General features: G+C 34.4%; 1 protein-coding gene across 5 annotated transcripts in view; it reads right to left on the bottom strand.

The window, feature by feature from the left end:
- Nucleotides 1-16,518, bottom strand: part of LOC136776083 (growth factor receptor-bound protein 14-like) — a 294,314-nt gene that overhangs the window by 249,676 nt on the left and 28,120 nt on the right. For all 5 annotated transcript variants that reach the window (XM_066731424.1, XM_066731429.1, XM_066731427.1 and 2 more), the window contains exon 3: nucleotides 227-581. In XM_066731424.1, the coding sequence (XP_066587521.1) occupies nucleotides 227-581 (355 nt within the window). The remainder of the gene's footprint in view (nucleotides 1-226; nucleotides 582-16,518) is intronic.

The raw sequence follows: 16,518 nt of genomic DNA, 5'->3' as shown, positions 1-16,518 counted from the left end.
TTTATCGTAGAATGATCATAAAAGGCAAAATTTTAAACGAGATTACGAGGATATAAAAAATTACACGTGGATAATCTTTGTATTGTGCACATGTAATCCTATATAATAATGATTCATGATGAAACAATCGGCGAATGAAACGTATCGTATGTCATTGAAGAATTGATATTTAAATGACTGGATTAGTAAAACATTGAGAGAGCTGGAAAGGAAGAATAAGACTTACTGTGAAGGCTGAAATATTTCCAACAGCTGGGCAAGGAACGGCAATGTTTCTTTTTTCTTCTAGGGGTGGCATGCGGTGTTTGTAGAAATCTGCTGAGACTGCTCTGATCAATTCTGTCGTTAGAATTTGAAATGTCTCGCAGATTGGGTGGGCTACTACTGTCATTATTGCTGTCATCCAGCTCTAATATTTCGTCCAAATTGTCCATCTGATGGTTACGGCTGGCCTTCTCCACTCGGGGATTGCTATCCGGGCATTCAGTCTGCTCTGTTGGTTGGGTATCGTCGCTCGTGATGGCGCTACTCGTCAGGTTTCTTCCCTCCTCGTTCTCCGAGTCTTCTGCCATATCGACAGCCTGTAACCCAACAAATAATTTCACTTATCAACAACGTAAGTACTTTCACCTTCGGATGATATCAATTGGACGGAAGAGCCTCTCGAAATCCGATGATTCCGATCAAACCGTGAAAATAACCAACTCACGCGATACCAAGCAACCAATCTTGGATAATTTCAGGTTTCTATCTTATCAATGGGAGAAAGAAGATAAACAAAAGTAGCGAAGGAATTTTAGTATCTGGCCAGGGTCTGGATAGGGGCTGCCTGGGTCATAAAATCCCGTTGGTGCATTCAGGGAGAGCTCGAGCTATTCCTGCTGGGAACAAAGGGGACTGGTGGCCAGGATTTTTCTGCCGCGTCCACCGTCCTAGCGCGTTTCCCGCCAAAAGAAAGTATCGATCGGACCGGATTCGAGTTTGGTAACGCAGGAAAAGCTTCGGATGTACTTCTGCCAGGATTCCAGTCGTAAATCCTGCTATGTAGACGCGAGCATAGACGCGCGAGAGTTAGGGGAAGATGAATAGCCGACTCTAACGAGCCTAGCATGAGATACGCATTTCTATACACCGTTTTCGTTCGAGTGAAGCGCCAACCAAATACCTTTGCGCATCTGCTTTGATTCGCTTTAGCGTGGCATTTTTGGAACCTTGCAACCAAGCTACATCGTCCCACCTCACGCTGTGTGTTTGATCTAGAATCTTTCAAAGTCCAATTACCAAATTTACCAACGTGCGCGCTCGCTTACTACTCTTCTACGTTGATACTATTGTCCGTGTAACTTTGACCGTGAGAACAAAGAAAGAACGGCGACGAGGGGAGTGAGAGAGAGAGAGAGAGAGAGAGAGAGAGAGAAATGCTTCATTTACCTATTCTTTTCCAGTCTAGCCATTCCATTAATTATTTGCAAGATCACGTTAATTCCTCTCCACAGCTAAGTGATTAATCATTCAACTTGGTAGTTAGGAGTGCCAGATTTATCCGAGTAAAGAAGTCGACGTAATTGAGCCAACGGAGAATACGATGAAATCGTTCTCCACAATTTCGTCTGAAATTCTATATTACATATACGCTTCTAATTTTCTCCATCATTTCTCTTTCAAGTATATTCTTCAACCAATAAAATTTCGCTATTTTCTTATTTTAAAAACTCATTTTATGCGTATGTATGTGTTGTGACCTGAATAATTAACCAATTTTAATTCTGCAAAATTTCATTAGCTTTTCACTTTTATTCCATCTTTCAGTTTATCAAAGTAACGTATATGAAAGAAATTGAAATAAATGTATCAAGACGTGGAGAAGGAATTTATCGAGCATAAAAGGCGACAGGAAATAACCATGATGTTCAAAGGAGCTAAGCTTACAAAAGCGTCTCATAATCCGGGGGATTGGTAAGTTATGAACTTTCGGCAACTTCTTCAGGGCTGCTTTTCATATATTGAAGTCCTTAACGAACCAATACCTCTATTTTAGGAGATTAGCTGACATTTATCGTAATGCCAACACGCCTTAAACGAACCTAAATGTTTTCTTATTTTTCAACAATATAACTTTTGATAATGGTACACAATGAAACACATCATCGCTATACCTACGGTCTCCAAGGAAATACAATCACCCTGATTGCAGTTTATCATCGCTGGAGTGAAGTGCGTGTTTTGACAGCCAATCACTATTGACAGCTGTATTTCAAAGGCGTCCAAGCTTACGTTTATCGAGCACCATATTCCAAGCAATCACGAGTTCTAATAAAGCTTTCGTATTAATTATACGTCGTCAAACACTGTAATTTACTTGACATTACGTATATGAAATAATAGATAGCGATTAATTAACGAAAATAAAGAAAACGATGTGCTGGCAGTTGTCTGCCATATTGGTTATATACTTGCTGACGTCGTTGTAAACGGCTCTGCTAAATTAATTAGTCGAAATAAATGATTGTGCGCTAGAATATTGGCGTTAACCGCAATGCTTTGATCGACTATTAATTTTCACATTAATCTTCGAAATTCTATTGTTAAAGCGCTGATTATTCGGTTAATAAACAATCCATATATCTCTGGTGACGCATTAGAACGCGGTGGTGGTAGTAGGAACAGTGTATACTTACAAATCAACTCATTACAATCGGTTGTGGTCTTCGAGTTGTGTGAACACCTGAATACCGTTCGATTGAATGAACGCATCAATTTCGGCTTGCCGTTAAAACATAAACAATACGAAGCTGATATACCATTGCATTCAGTGATAAGACAGCGAAACTGAAAAATTCAATTTGTTTTTAATTCGACGTAGAGATTTATTCCGGTGAAACTCGTGTTTCGGAATCGTGTATCAAACGATCGAAACAAAATATGTGCGAGGTAACAAAAATAAATAAAGCCTTCTCGAATACGAGTTTCATAGTACTTAGAAAAATTTGCGCGTTTTTATTTTATCTTATAGGGAATTTATTATAAAGTTTTGCGAACGTCTGTGCATATATAGGAGCAAACGATTTTAAATGTTCAGAGGGTGACATGTTGACGGTACGTAAAAATTGCAGTGGCATCTCTTTCCTAATGTTTGAAGCACTTTATGGCTAGTCGCTTGACATTATTATGGCCACATACAAGCGTCACCGCTATACACCGGTAATCATTAAAGCGGAAGAGAATGAAGATTACGGTCACGTATCTACCGTTAGCTATTTATACATTAAATCTGTTGCATATAGCGAAACATTACTCTTTATTAACAATAGCATTACGACGAAATGATTGATTATAAATGAAAAGTTAACAAGCTCGCGTAAAAAAGTTGAGCATATTTTGAAATAAGCGACGTGATATGTATAATGTTATAAAATTTTTGTTGCGATCGGTGTATGTTCCATACGAGTACCTGAAAATAAAACACGCGACCAGCCAATACGAGTAAAGAATGATAAATCGTTATTAGATTGGGGTACGATAGAGTTTTGTCGGGTCAAAGAATCTCATCAATCTGGTTCATTGTTTTACAAAAACCTTTTGCAGATATCAACTCCAAAAAACTATTCTAGATTTACGTCACTCTTATTTTGCACGAACACCGTGCTTTTTCATCGTTCTTTGCAAGAGGAGTCTGCATCGCACAACGATTTATCACAGTCATTCCCCGCTGAATTAGAAACGATCGGTGGAATTAATAGGTGCAATATAATCGTAGAAATATTTGGGATTTGTTTTACCCTTTAGCAAACCAAAAATTCCCTATTCTGCAATAAAAACCCTTCTGTTTTACCGCATTTCTTTGTCTTGCCAGGATGACTTGCTACCACTTAAAACCCTTTTATCTCTTTTCGAAGTATAATGCTTTTGCAAACGAAAAAAAAGCCTGCTAATGGCTCAATGTGGAAATTTATTTGCCAGCAACGCATCAATCACCTTTCCCCCTTTGCCACATTTTTTGAACTAAGTGTGCATACTGATGCATAGATTTAAATTCATAGCCTTTGTGAAATAGCACAAGCGTAGGTATAATGGATAAAACGCGTATATCACAAACGTTCGAAAAATATAAAACCTCCGTGATTTATTGAATATCGATTTTAAAATTAACGATGACTTTTAACGTGGAAATCGCTATATGACAAATTATACAAATTAATTTGGTGTTTATTTTAATAACACTACAAAGCGACACGATCGTAGCATTTTCCAGAGTTTTCAGTAGCTTCGACTTTTTTCGTTTCTTTGCAGCCAGCTTGTGGATGCACAGTAATGCTTTTAATTATGAAAATAATTGCAAAGCCGCGTAGCAAAGATAACTTTTGGTAAAACAATTTGATGCAAGAGCGGAAGGAGATGTCATCGATCCTATGGATGCACTATCGAGAAACCTCTGTGCCAATACGCTCAATTCCCACAGCAAATTCTTTTTAAATTTTATCTCGCTTTTAGTGTTTCATTTTAAACGCCGTATAGCTACATACCAATAAGCCTTTGTTGCTATTCCAAGTTTCTCTTTTCCCGTACGACGAATCTCTCCTTTATTGAATTTTTAAAATCGTGTTTTTATTCACTCACGCTGAAACTATAAACCTTTTCCAAAGTACACAAAAGCATTTATTCTTGAAATACATTCAGTGGATTCATTAAATTTCAATATTTGGATGGATGATTATTTTACAACTGAGAATCACTCTTTCAAACTTATGTAGGTTTTATTGTTATTTTAACAAGGCTAGCAGTACAATCAAAACTCTAATTATTCATAACGGTAAAAATTCAGTTGGAACGTCTATATATGTACGATGCATATACCTACACGTCTCTTACGGAAATATTTCGGCCATCCATTTCGTCGAGGGCAATTTTCAACACGTTTGGATGTACATGCACTACATGTATTATATCCACTTTAGAATTCAACGCAATCGATCATTCTTTTTTATTAAATAAAAAAATCCGTTTTACCTTTTTGTTTGAGTAATCTTCTGCTGTATATTTATTTATTTTCCTAAAAAAAAGGCTCTACCTTATTTCTACGATAACATTGTAATTTTCCATCATATGGCGTGTAGCTCTCGTAAAAAATGAACTTTGAGAAAAGATAAATGACCGTAGAGTATTATGCGTTAATGTACTTTTAGAAATAAATTGTTTTTCTTTTCCCACGAAAATCGATAACATCTTATAAAAATTTAACGACTTCAATTTTTAGATAGATAATAAACTTAATTAATCATTCTCTTATTACGAGATTTAATACAATAAATAAATGTACATCATACTTTATCCTTCATAAGCTTCATTCAAAGCTATTCTTTCCGTTGAGTAACAAAAGAGTAAGATTGAAAGGGCAAGTATAGAAATGATTGAGCAGACGAAGTGATAATATAACGGATGATTTTTAATTAAATCTCTAATTAAATGCTTTGAAAAAAACAAACAACATTCTTACTGGACTTTCCACTGCAATACTAATATTCAACAACGTTGAAAATAAATAGTGCAGTACATATTATAAATATAGCAACAATTAGATGAAATTTATAGATCACGATGATTATATAAATATAGAATCTGTTTTTATAATTGACAATGGCAGCGATTGACCATTAACGATAGTAACAGCAATAGTACGATAATTGTTACTTCACACTTGTTCAGCCATTTTCAAGAGCGTTTGATCGAATCGGTGAGTATGCTCCAACTGATGACGCAATAAAAATGTGTGTGTGTCCGACCTATGCCACTGTAGGTGACGTTAACTGCTTTGACCTTGGCACTGATGTGGCCCGAATCTTTACGGCACACTTTGTACCCCAGTGCGCGCGCGCGCGCGCGTGTGTGTGTGTGTGTGGGTGTGAATGTGATTAAAGTATATGCGTGCGTGGGCAATGACTTTTTGGACACGTTCCAAGTAGTACATTTCGTGCCTGCGTGACTATTCGACACTAAGGGTGCCAATTATACATCAAATAAAAGGATTTATTTTTATTCTATATGCAACACTAATTTCTTCTTGCTCTCGGGACAAATGTTTTACCATTATCAATCAATGTTTTTTGATAGACATTTTTTGGCTGTCAAGCGAATAAAAAATGTTTCGAAAGAAGAAACACGCGATGAGCACTCTCAATGAAATTCGCACATGTGCACAAACTTCTTCGGGCCACCAATATGCAGCTTGATGCATTTTAGGATTATATTTCGTCATAATTAAATAATAGAGTAACGGGATACCCAAACAACAAGCAGAAATCAATTTGATTATACCACATATCTATCGCAGCTTCCCCTCTCACTCTACATAACACATATATTTTCACTACATATACCCCTACTTGAAAGTTTATTCAAATATTTTTCATAAAAATGCAAAACAACGATTAAAATGTAATTGCGTGATCTGTATGCATGAATACGTACGTCGTTACCACTGGATTAAATGCAGAATCGCGTTACTCGAAATCATATTTTAAGCGATTCGGCCATTTATCAGTGATAAAAACCATTATATATTTTACTACCAGCAAAAACAGCCTTATACTTTTAAAGGAAAAAGTTTGCTCACTGCGTAAATTAGCAATAATGTTATAAAATCAAATTAATTCGATTATAAGAGAGATTTCAGCTAAGAATTTTTGCTTTTGTTTTCATTTTTATAACAAAGTATCAATTAAATTTTGTTTTGCGAAAAACAATTCAGTAATAATGAGTAACTAGAGCGAAATAGCTCCTACGCTGAACAATTAGACTTTTTCTTTTTTCTTCTCTCCAGACGGATTACCTGCTCCATTTCCATTAAATGCGAAATCAACGGGAATAATTGATTGCAGTGTGTAATCGGACTTGATCGTAATAAATTACGGTGAATCCAGAATGCTTCAAGTAACAATTCCATATAACATTATTCGACAATGACTGCTGTATATTTAGATGTATGAGACGCAAATTAATGGTAAAAATGTGCAGAGATTGTTTAAAATTGTTAATATAGACATTGAATCTCCTTTTACTGCTGGCAGTTTGCTTCACCGACAAATTTAAATCAAAGATTTCGTTGGTTCAGAAGTACGTGGAAGAGAGAATCAGCAACATTCATTACAAATTAATACTTGTTTTAAAATATTTGAGATAAAGTTGAAATAATTTGATATTGCTTTATAAAGAGTTAATTCGGATGCAAAGCTTAATAACTTAATTACACACGAGCTTTTGTAAATGATATTAAACGTAGAAAATAATAATTATTGCTTTCAAAGTGTAAATTACTTTAAAAACATTATTTATGTTCTTCCTATTCTACAACGAGATAGGTTCAACTGGCTGGGCGCTAATTTTCCTTCAGATTATATTTCTATTTTACACAAATGTTTTATCCTACATTCTATTAAATATTTAGTTTACACAACTATATATTACGTGTATGAATCAGTTTAAAGCATGTTGATTAATAAACTATCAAATTAACCTGTTCCGATAAAAACGACACGAATTCTATCATCTTTTTGGATTATTGGATATGATGTAAAACAAATAGATCTTTTTGTCGCATACGCTCTTAGCTGTCATTATTCTTTATATATTTCAAAATATTTTATCAATATGACCCTTTAAATTTTGAGGAACGTAAAAATTTCCATATTATTTTTCAGTCAACTGGAATTTCAGTTTATAACATGCGGTTTGTTTTGAATTGAAATTTATAAACGTGCGGGAGGCATATAAATATTTACTTTAAAGTCAAGACAAGGCCAAATATAAAAATTCAATATGGCGTCCAATATGGCGACGATTTTGTACGAGAATGGTAGTTTTTCGCTTTTTTCCAATATTTTCAATTATTCCAAGGTAGATACTGTCAAATATTATATGGAAATTTTCACATTTTATAAAATTTAAACGATCATTTCAATAAAATATGCTGAGATTAATAAAGAATAATAATAGCTAAGAGCGTACGTGTCAACAAGATCTATCTATATATGTTTTCCATCATTTTCGGTAATCCAAAAAGATGATAGGATTTATGTCGCTTTGTACAAAAACGGGTTAATTTGATAGTTTATTAAGTTTTAAAATAAAATAAAAGAAACTTACAGGCTATGTGAGATTTCTTGACCCTTCTGCCTTTGACCGCTGTAAAACAGCACGCGCACTTTCGCCTGGTAACATTATCAAGCACTATAATTTTAATTGTCACACAAATTTTAGGGAAAATACAGGCTTTTGATGCCACCGCACACTGCACTTCACCATTATGTCAAATTTTTTGCAGAGGTAAACGTTTTTGAGATCACTGCACGCTGAACTCCACTATTTTATCGTATTTTAAGGGATTTTTTAATTGTAAATGAAGAAAAACGCGAATTTCAGTGAAACTATTGAAGAAAGATGCTGAAAATTGCACGCCCGCGCAAAAAGGTGAAAAATCCCGGCCGCTTTCACTCGCGGGAATAAAATTCGAAAAACTGTCGCAACGGCGGATTCGAAAAGTAAAAACAAAGATGGCGGAGAGATATCCGGAGCGGGAGAACGTGCCCGGGTAGATCCGAAAAAAAAGATGGCGGCCGCGACGTTTCCTTTTTTTGAAATCCTCGACCACGGGCGACCGGATTTTTTGCTTTTTCTCGCTTTTTTCGCGCGCCAGTGCGATTTCCTCGCTCTTCCTCCGTTATTTCGCCGGAATTCGCATTTTTCTTCAGTTTTAATTAAGAAAATCGCTTAAAACACGATAAAATGTCCAAGTGAAGTGACAAGTTGTACCGGAAACACTCAATTCGCCAAGATTCTGACATCATACTGCCGTGCAATGTGTACAGTGTTGTTAAAACTGTTTCTATCTGTAAAAATTCGATAGAATATAGACGTGAAGTGTGCAGTGGAGTTGAAAAGTTCCGTTTTCGGATTTACCCGGAAAAATTCTCCCGCTCCGGATATCCCTTCGCCATCTTTGTTTGTACTTTTCGAATACGCCGTTGCGACAGTTTTTCGAATTTTATTCCCACGAGTGAAAGCGGCCGGGATTTTTCACCTTTTTCGCGCGGGCGTGCAATTTTCAGCGTTTTTCTTCATTTACAATTAAAAAATCCCTTAAAATACGATAAAATAGTGGAGTTCAGCGTGCAGTGATCTCAAAAACGTTTACCTCTGCAAAAAATTTGACGTAATGGTGAAGTGCAGTGTGCGGTGGCATCAAAAGCCTTTATTTTCCCTAAAATTTGTGTGACAATTAAAATTATAGTGATAATGTTACCAGTCGAAAGTGCGTGTGCTTTTTTACTGCGGTCAAATGCAGAAGGGTCAAGGAATCTCACATAGCCTGTAAGTTTCTTTTATTTTATTTTAAACCTTAGTAAAAACTTAATGTTATTATTGTAATTGTAATTAGTTTAGTGTGACTTTAATTAACCTAACCTCATGGATTCATTGATAAAATGTTCTACTTTTTCCCCAATGTATAAATCGATTTAAAGATTTACAATTACAAGATACAAACGATATAGTATGTCAAACACTAAATTCAGTCATCGCTGACCCATGAATACTGCAGTAAATAGATCTCTATATAGTATAACTGAGTACAAGTTGGCCTTACACTATTTAACAATGCGAATTTCACATTGTATATTGTATAATTCGGACTAGAGCCCAACATACTATTCTCGTGTCTACAATGCACATTTAGAACTTGCTTGTACTACGCGATTCGATACTTGCTGTCGAATACAGAATTTCTACTAATAACGCTGTTTAAGCTTACTCCCAGTAGCTCAAAGTCGTGTTTACCACGTTGCTGGCTTTATCAGCCATCGGTTAAATTAAAAAACATTTTCGAGCCATATAATTGTATACCAATTTCCATCTCGTTCCCTTTATTTTAATTACAGATAAAGGGCTCTTATAGTAAGTATTTTTGTATAATTTGAAGTAAAATTAACTTTCCAATGTAACCATTAAGTACACGGGGATGTCGAAGGTAAATATATTTCACGCCATAGATTATTCCTGGGGTTTCGGTAGTTAAAAGGTTTATTGTATGTAAAATATTTTATGAGGCTGACTGTTTGCTCTCTACCCCCTACCGGTTTTATCGTTCATGAAGATTGTACGAGTTTGATGTATTGCGGGGATAGGTTAGCCCGATTTTACAAGATCGTGCCTCTGTGTTACGCTAATATAACTGGCAGATCTCTCATATTTTCATAGTGTATCTTGAGGATTTATATAGCTAGGTCGTAAATATATGTATTTCGGAGCGTAATTCCACCATTTGAAAATGATTTCACTTTTTATTGAATAACGAATTGTTTAAAAAGCATGCTACTACAATAGACCGGTAACCGATCTTCACTATCTCAAATAAATTGACTGCGTGGTATGCGTGTATTTGAGAAGAGAAGGTAAAGGGCTTTCAGGATGCAATGCGAGTCGTAACATTATTCGACAAATGCTTGATTGATCTACTATCCGCCATTGCTCGGGCATTTGATTACTTTGGTAATCAATTATACCGTCCATATTCGTATATTAAAACACTCCATATTTTTGGTCCGTAGCCACCCATCGCACTGATGCTTTGAGAGGTCCGATAAATCAATAGAAATCGATATCGAAATTTTACATTTACCGGGCGTTTGCTAATTACGATCAAACCCACCTTCCCTCTAGCATTTTCATGCAAATATTTCATCAAAAATGTTCAAGACTTTCGTTGTTCATAAAGTTGGTATGGAGTAGAGCTATTTATTATTTTTCATCGATCCGAGAATAATAAGTTAATGTGTATTCTCTCGTATACATATCCTAATATACGATCGCAGATGTATTGTAATAAAATACGAATATTACATGGATATTCTGGTTTTTGCAATGCGTATGAAATTGCAAAAATGTATATTTTTATTTTATGGTACAAAGCGTTGAGCGTTTCAAGTTCTACATTCTAGAAAAAATACGATTAGATGAACAATGATTCTACGATGTAAAAATTTAGAACATTTAAAAATACAGTAAGTTATCCGCCATCTATAGACAAAAGATTTTACACCAGCCTAATCTTTTGATGCAACATTTAGTTAAAATTACTGAGAGCCGAAGATAAAAAACATTAACTTTTACTTTGTTTTTAAAACAATGAAATCACAACGGAATAAAAGCGTCAAATCAATTCCTATCACAATTCCATATACAAATGAAATGAATTATAGAAATGAAGGATGTGTAGGAAATATAATCCTCGTCCTTTGCATATCTCTGATAAGAAGTCCATGCCCCATATTAGCAAACGTGTGAAGATCGATATTGTTTTACTTATCTTCTTGCATCGTTAATCTACATAGCAATTTACATACTTGAAGTATACATAACAAAATATAAGGTATTAATATGCAATTAGCATTAATATGTAAAACTTGCCTCTCAGTTTCGAAACATTTCTTTCGAGTGTACAATTATTTACCTCTGTAAATTAAACTATGGTTTCGCATCAGAAGCTCTCTGATTCTAGTGCTGATTTTTGTGCAATTATCTAGAATTCCTGTATATTCATTTTTGATATTCTGTTTAATTTTTATCGAAAAGGATTTTTTCTCAACAATTTAAAAATAAAAGTGCTAGGATGCAAAAAGCAACTGCTACAGAATATCCGACACAAGCGCTCTATTAATAGTATTGTTAATTAATCCTCAATCAGTACACACCATACACGTTTACAATAATTTACTATTGCTTTAACTTTGATGATGTGAAATAATAAAGAGCCTTGAAAGTGTTCCACGAGGTAGCTCTTAATATTATTATTTATGCACTAACAAATTTATATTATTATACATAATAAATTTATAAATATTTTTTTCGGTTATTTTAAACACTTTTAGGTTTCTTATTGAATTTTACAACATTAAGCGAACACTTTGAAGCCCTTACCTTTCCCAACCTAGACGCTCTTGTTTTAAAAATTTCCAGGAAAAAGATATAAAATTAAAAAGGGAATATGAGAAATGAATATTCGGAAGTTTTAAACAATTGCAAAAGGCAACCAGTGCTGCAATTAGAACACATCGGAGCTTCTGATACGCATCCAACTTTATAGAGGTCAATCATTTAATATTTGCCAACATTTACTTATAATTCTCACACAATATAAAAGTTGCTTTTGATAGGTACATTTTTTAATGTTGTTCAAAATTTAATTTTAATAAAACTTTTATTAAAAAGGTATTGGGAGTTATGAAGTTAATTAATTGAACTAAATAAAGAAAAAGTTTTACATGAATTAGTCGACTATAATAACAAAAAAGACTACAATTATAATATGCATGACTTCTTAATAAATGCAGAATTCATTAATCCTTCCGTGGAAAATTAATTATCGTCGGAGCAAGAAAATCGTGACTTTCAGTACTCGCCTGCGATACCGTCTTCATCTTTTTCTTACAAAGATGAATAATTATCGATTAAGAAAGCAAATAAATGTGTATATATATATATATACATACTATATTAAATCATGGTGGTGGTTAGCTGTGGCCTACCCTATATAGATTTGGGTAGCATGAATAATTATAAGAAATATGATCCGTAGAATTTTAAAATATGCCCATTAATGGAAACATATATATATTTAGCATTAAAAATTACTGAATTCGAAGTTCTTATTATAGTAATCAATCCAATAATCTATTGATTTTTCTATTGGTAAAATTTTATTAGAATGCTCCTTGGACCAATATATATCTACGTGACGCCTCGAATTAACCAACATTTAATGCTCATAATAACTTCCTCATTATATAAGGAATAAATTTGAAAATGATTTGTGGGAATTATTTTCTTATATACAATTATTAGCAGAGAATCTTAATTTATACGTTTGTTTATATATTCATCCAAAGACAAATAATACTTACAATGATTGGTAAGATTTGGATCGATATATAAATAGCAGTATGGTTAAGCATTTAACACGGTTTTATTTAAAAAGCCATTAAAGATAAGTGATAGAGTAAATTAGAATTAAACTCGAAAGCCCTTGCTACTCTAGTGGATTGGTAATTTGACTTCACTCATTTGCACTCACTTAAAAGTCACTTAAATCGATGCTCTTATATAATTGGTTTAAGGGCTTTTAGCACCAGTCGATGATGTTCCGTGTTTGAACTGTGATCCATGAGCAAATATTACCCCTGCTCGCTGTTTACCCCAACTAATTAATCGTTAATTAGGCTTTCAACGCCAAGACTCTGTTGATTGAGTGTAATATATGATCTTCGATATTATCATTATTAAATATCAAATCAACTTCTGTAACAAAAAACTGCACTTATTTGACTAGATTACGATTAAAAAGATCTCCTTCTTTCCGTTGGCTAGATTAATCATCGATGTGCAAAAAAGGTTTGTGAATATTAAACGACAGGGTAAGGCAAACTGCTTCAAAATCGATTATCGGCTTCCACTGAACCACAGACGCCCTTTTCCGGATAAAAACATTCTGAATTAATTTCACAGACCCGTACAGATTACACTTTGTACAAATGATTGAATTTTCTCAGTTTACTTTCTTCCTTGGAGCAGAGAGACTCTACTTTTAAATTTTCATAATGCGTGACGCTTTACGTTATTAGTTATAAAAAAGCGTTTATTTTACAATGAGATCTGATCCAGCTACGAAGATGCGTAGAAGAGAACTTGTATTACTGAAAACGGCAAAGTTTCGCTAAATGTGAGGAGGATTTTCTATCTGCACATTGTCCGATGCAAACTACCGTACTAGAGGATGAAACTTCTTAAACGTCCTTGAGCAATCAAAGCATTCAAACTGTCTTTGATATTAGCCAGGACCTTGACTGAGCTTAAGCAAAACTCAATAACTGAAATAATTAACTGAAGCTAAGTAGGTAGAATTAGCTTCAGCTGCAAGAACACACACTACATTAATAATTAAGCATTTAATTACCAATTAATTAAAAATTCCAAAGTTAAATTCGAAAATTTAATTGACGGGGAAAGAATAATAAAAGCGCTGCATATTTCTTGCGTAATTCAAATTAGCATGAAATTAATGAGAAGTTTTCTGTTATTATGTCTATTATAAAAGAAGTTTGTAAATGGGAGTAGAAGGAAATTGGTGCAGAAGGCTTGTTCTTTTTCTCAATTAATGATTCAGCAAGTGCATATGATTCTCCATAGAAAAGAGCATTGAAATTTGTGTTTTTTTTTTTTTTTTTAACAAATCATTTGTAGAATTATACGTGTTATCAGAAAACTTTTTCCGAGCTTTTGCAAACATTCTATTATAGTAACGATGTAAAATATAGAATAGACGAGATCCAGGTTCTCTCGGTACGAACAGTTTTAAATATATATATATATATATATATATTTATTTCCTGTGTGCGCACATCTGTTTAATGAACGTTATTCTGTTCACTTGCGTATTTATCGAAATGCTATCATATATAATAACGACAAAACGAAGCGAAGCAATTTGCGACAAGTATGATTTGTACTTGAGTAAGTTGACGACAAATTTGCATACAATCATATCGCTGCCTATCTCAGAAGGTCTCTCAAGTGTCTTTTTATTCTGCCAACATTTTATTATCCCTCCCTTAGAGCGTCTCTCCTCGCTTGCATTTAGCTGCATCTCTCGTCAAAAGCTTCTAGAAAAATAAACGAATTGAAGTTCCACTCAGATGGATCGCAGATTTTGAAGCAGTTTATTGGTTTCAACGCACGAAAGCCTCGGGGGGATAGAAAATGTTGAAACAGAAGGGAGCAAATTGGCACTTACTAATTAAGCAGACTCGAGTAATCTAAATCCAACATGCTTTCAAAATAGTAAAACTTTCTCGCGAAACCATAGAATATGGAGATGTAGAATAATAAGCGATTAATAATAGACTTTGTTGTTATATTGACAATGACGTGAAGAATTTCTCGTTAGTCAAGTTACAGCTATTGTTTTCACTGTTTCATCGCGCCAGACTCAATCGACCAACTTGGTCAAACTTTTACCGAAACTGTAAACTATGCAGTTTGTGGTTTCTCAATAGAGAGAAAATTCTATAACAAACATGATAGATGAAGATAAATCCCGACGAAAAGCTGTGAATTGCTTTCATGTAGTTTATACAATACGCTTGAAGATGGTGAATTACAAGAGTTCGTAGTATAATTTCGTAATTTATACACAAACTTCTTAAGAAAGATCGTGTCGTCAGTGCATAAGTACACTTGCGAGGTGTTCCGTTATTTCCATCTCAAAGACGGTTCAGTCTTTGGGAATAACAACACTCGGAGCAAAGTCGAATCTTTCCAAGTTCGCTCGTGTTTCTTGCCATCTTTGTCGTTACTGTCACTTTTAGGGTCATTTTGGACGTGGTAACGCGAAAGGATCCCTTCCAAATCTTCTACTTTGTCTGGAAACATTCTCGCGATTTGGATACGGCGCGAAGAGGTGGCATACTCCCCGGTGACAGTTCCGTAAACATTCCTCCTATCGCTTATCACAGCCGAATACCCTGTACATATCTACCACGAAGGGTTGCCCGCGACACGCTACATATATTACTATACTGCCCTCCGCTCCCCTTTTGTTTCTCACGCTACATATCGTTCAGTTTTACTACGCTCCATTTTCAAACACGCGCGCTCTTCTGCGGGCTCGTCTTGCAACTTTGTGTCCTTTTTTTTCATTATTTTTTTCTCTTTCACTTTTTCCATTATTCTCTGCTAATCAGCGTATGCTGGCTAATATTCGTTTCGACGAGAGCTCAAGTAAATAAGAAGAATTATCACAATTTTTTATATGAATTTCTCTCGCTCTAACCTCTACCCTGGCTCTCTTCCTTTATCATTCCATATCTCTTCTTTCAATTTCACTTCTATATGTACAATAGTATAGTCCAATGATTTATATACAGCAACACTCAGCCCCATTGAAGGACTACCTACAATTGAGTGCATCATATTGATTTAAAGCTGCACGCAATACATTGAAAGAAATACAATTTAATCTGAGATTTATTCAAAGCTTAAGCATAAATACATTTGTAAATTCAACCCAAAAAAATAATAATAAAATAAATTTGGTTTTACGCTTTGTGAAATTTTAGTGCAGAATACCAAGAGTTTGTTTGTCATAAAACATACTTATTTTAAAAATAATACCTAGAGGAAAGCACATTGTAAATATTTCACATTCGTACTGTAATTTATGACGGCTATGAAGCGTAAAACAAACTGGGCGCTTTTATTACAGTTGACTTTATTTCTTGCTGTAAAGTTGCAAGTTGAGATCAACGATAAGAGCTATATTATTGTAAAATACTTTTTTTTATGAAAACAGCTGTTAATTTTACTAACTAATACTTATAAAAATGATCAAATGATTGAAAGTAGTCATGTAGCTTGTGGATGAATAAATGAATTGACAGCTTAGAGAATGAGTTAATTAAAACTGATTTTTGACTT

The sequence above is a fragment of the Prorops nasuta genome, unplaced genomic scaffold, assembly GCF_024137725.1.
Source record: "Prorops nasuta isolate Cenicafe-Biocafe unplaced genomic scaffold, Cenicafe_Pnas_1.2 PNAS00009, whole genome shotgun sequence".
Taxonomy (NCBI): domain Eukaryota; kingdom Metazoa; phylum Arthropoda; class Insecta; order Hymenoptera; family Bethylidae; genus Prorops; species Prorops nasuta.
The sequence above is the reverse complement of the archived record's forward strand: the minus strand, read 5'-3'. Positions and strand labels throughout refer to the sequence as shown.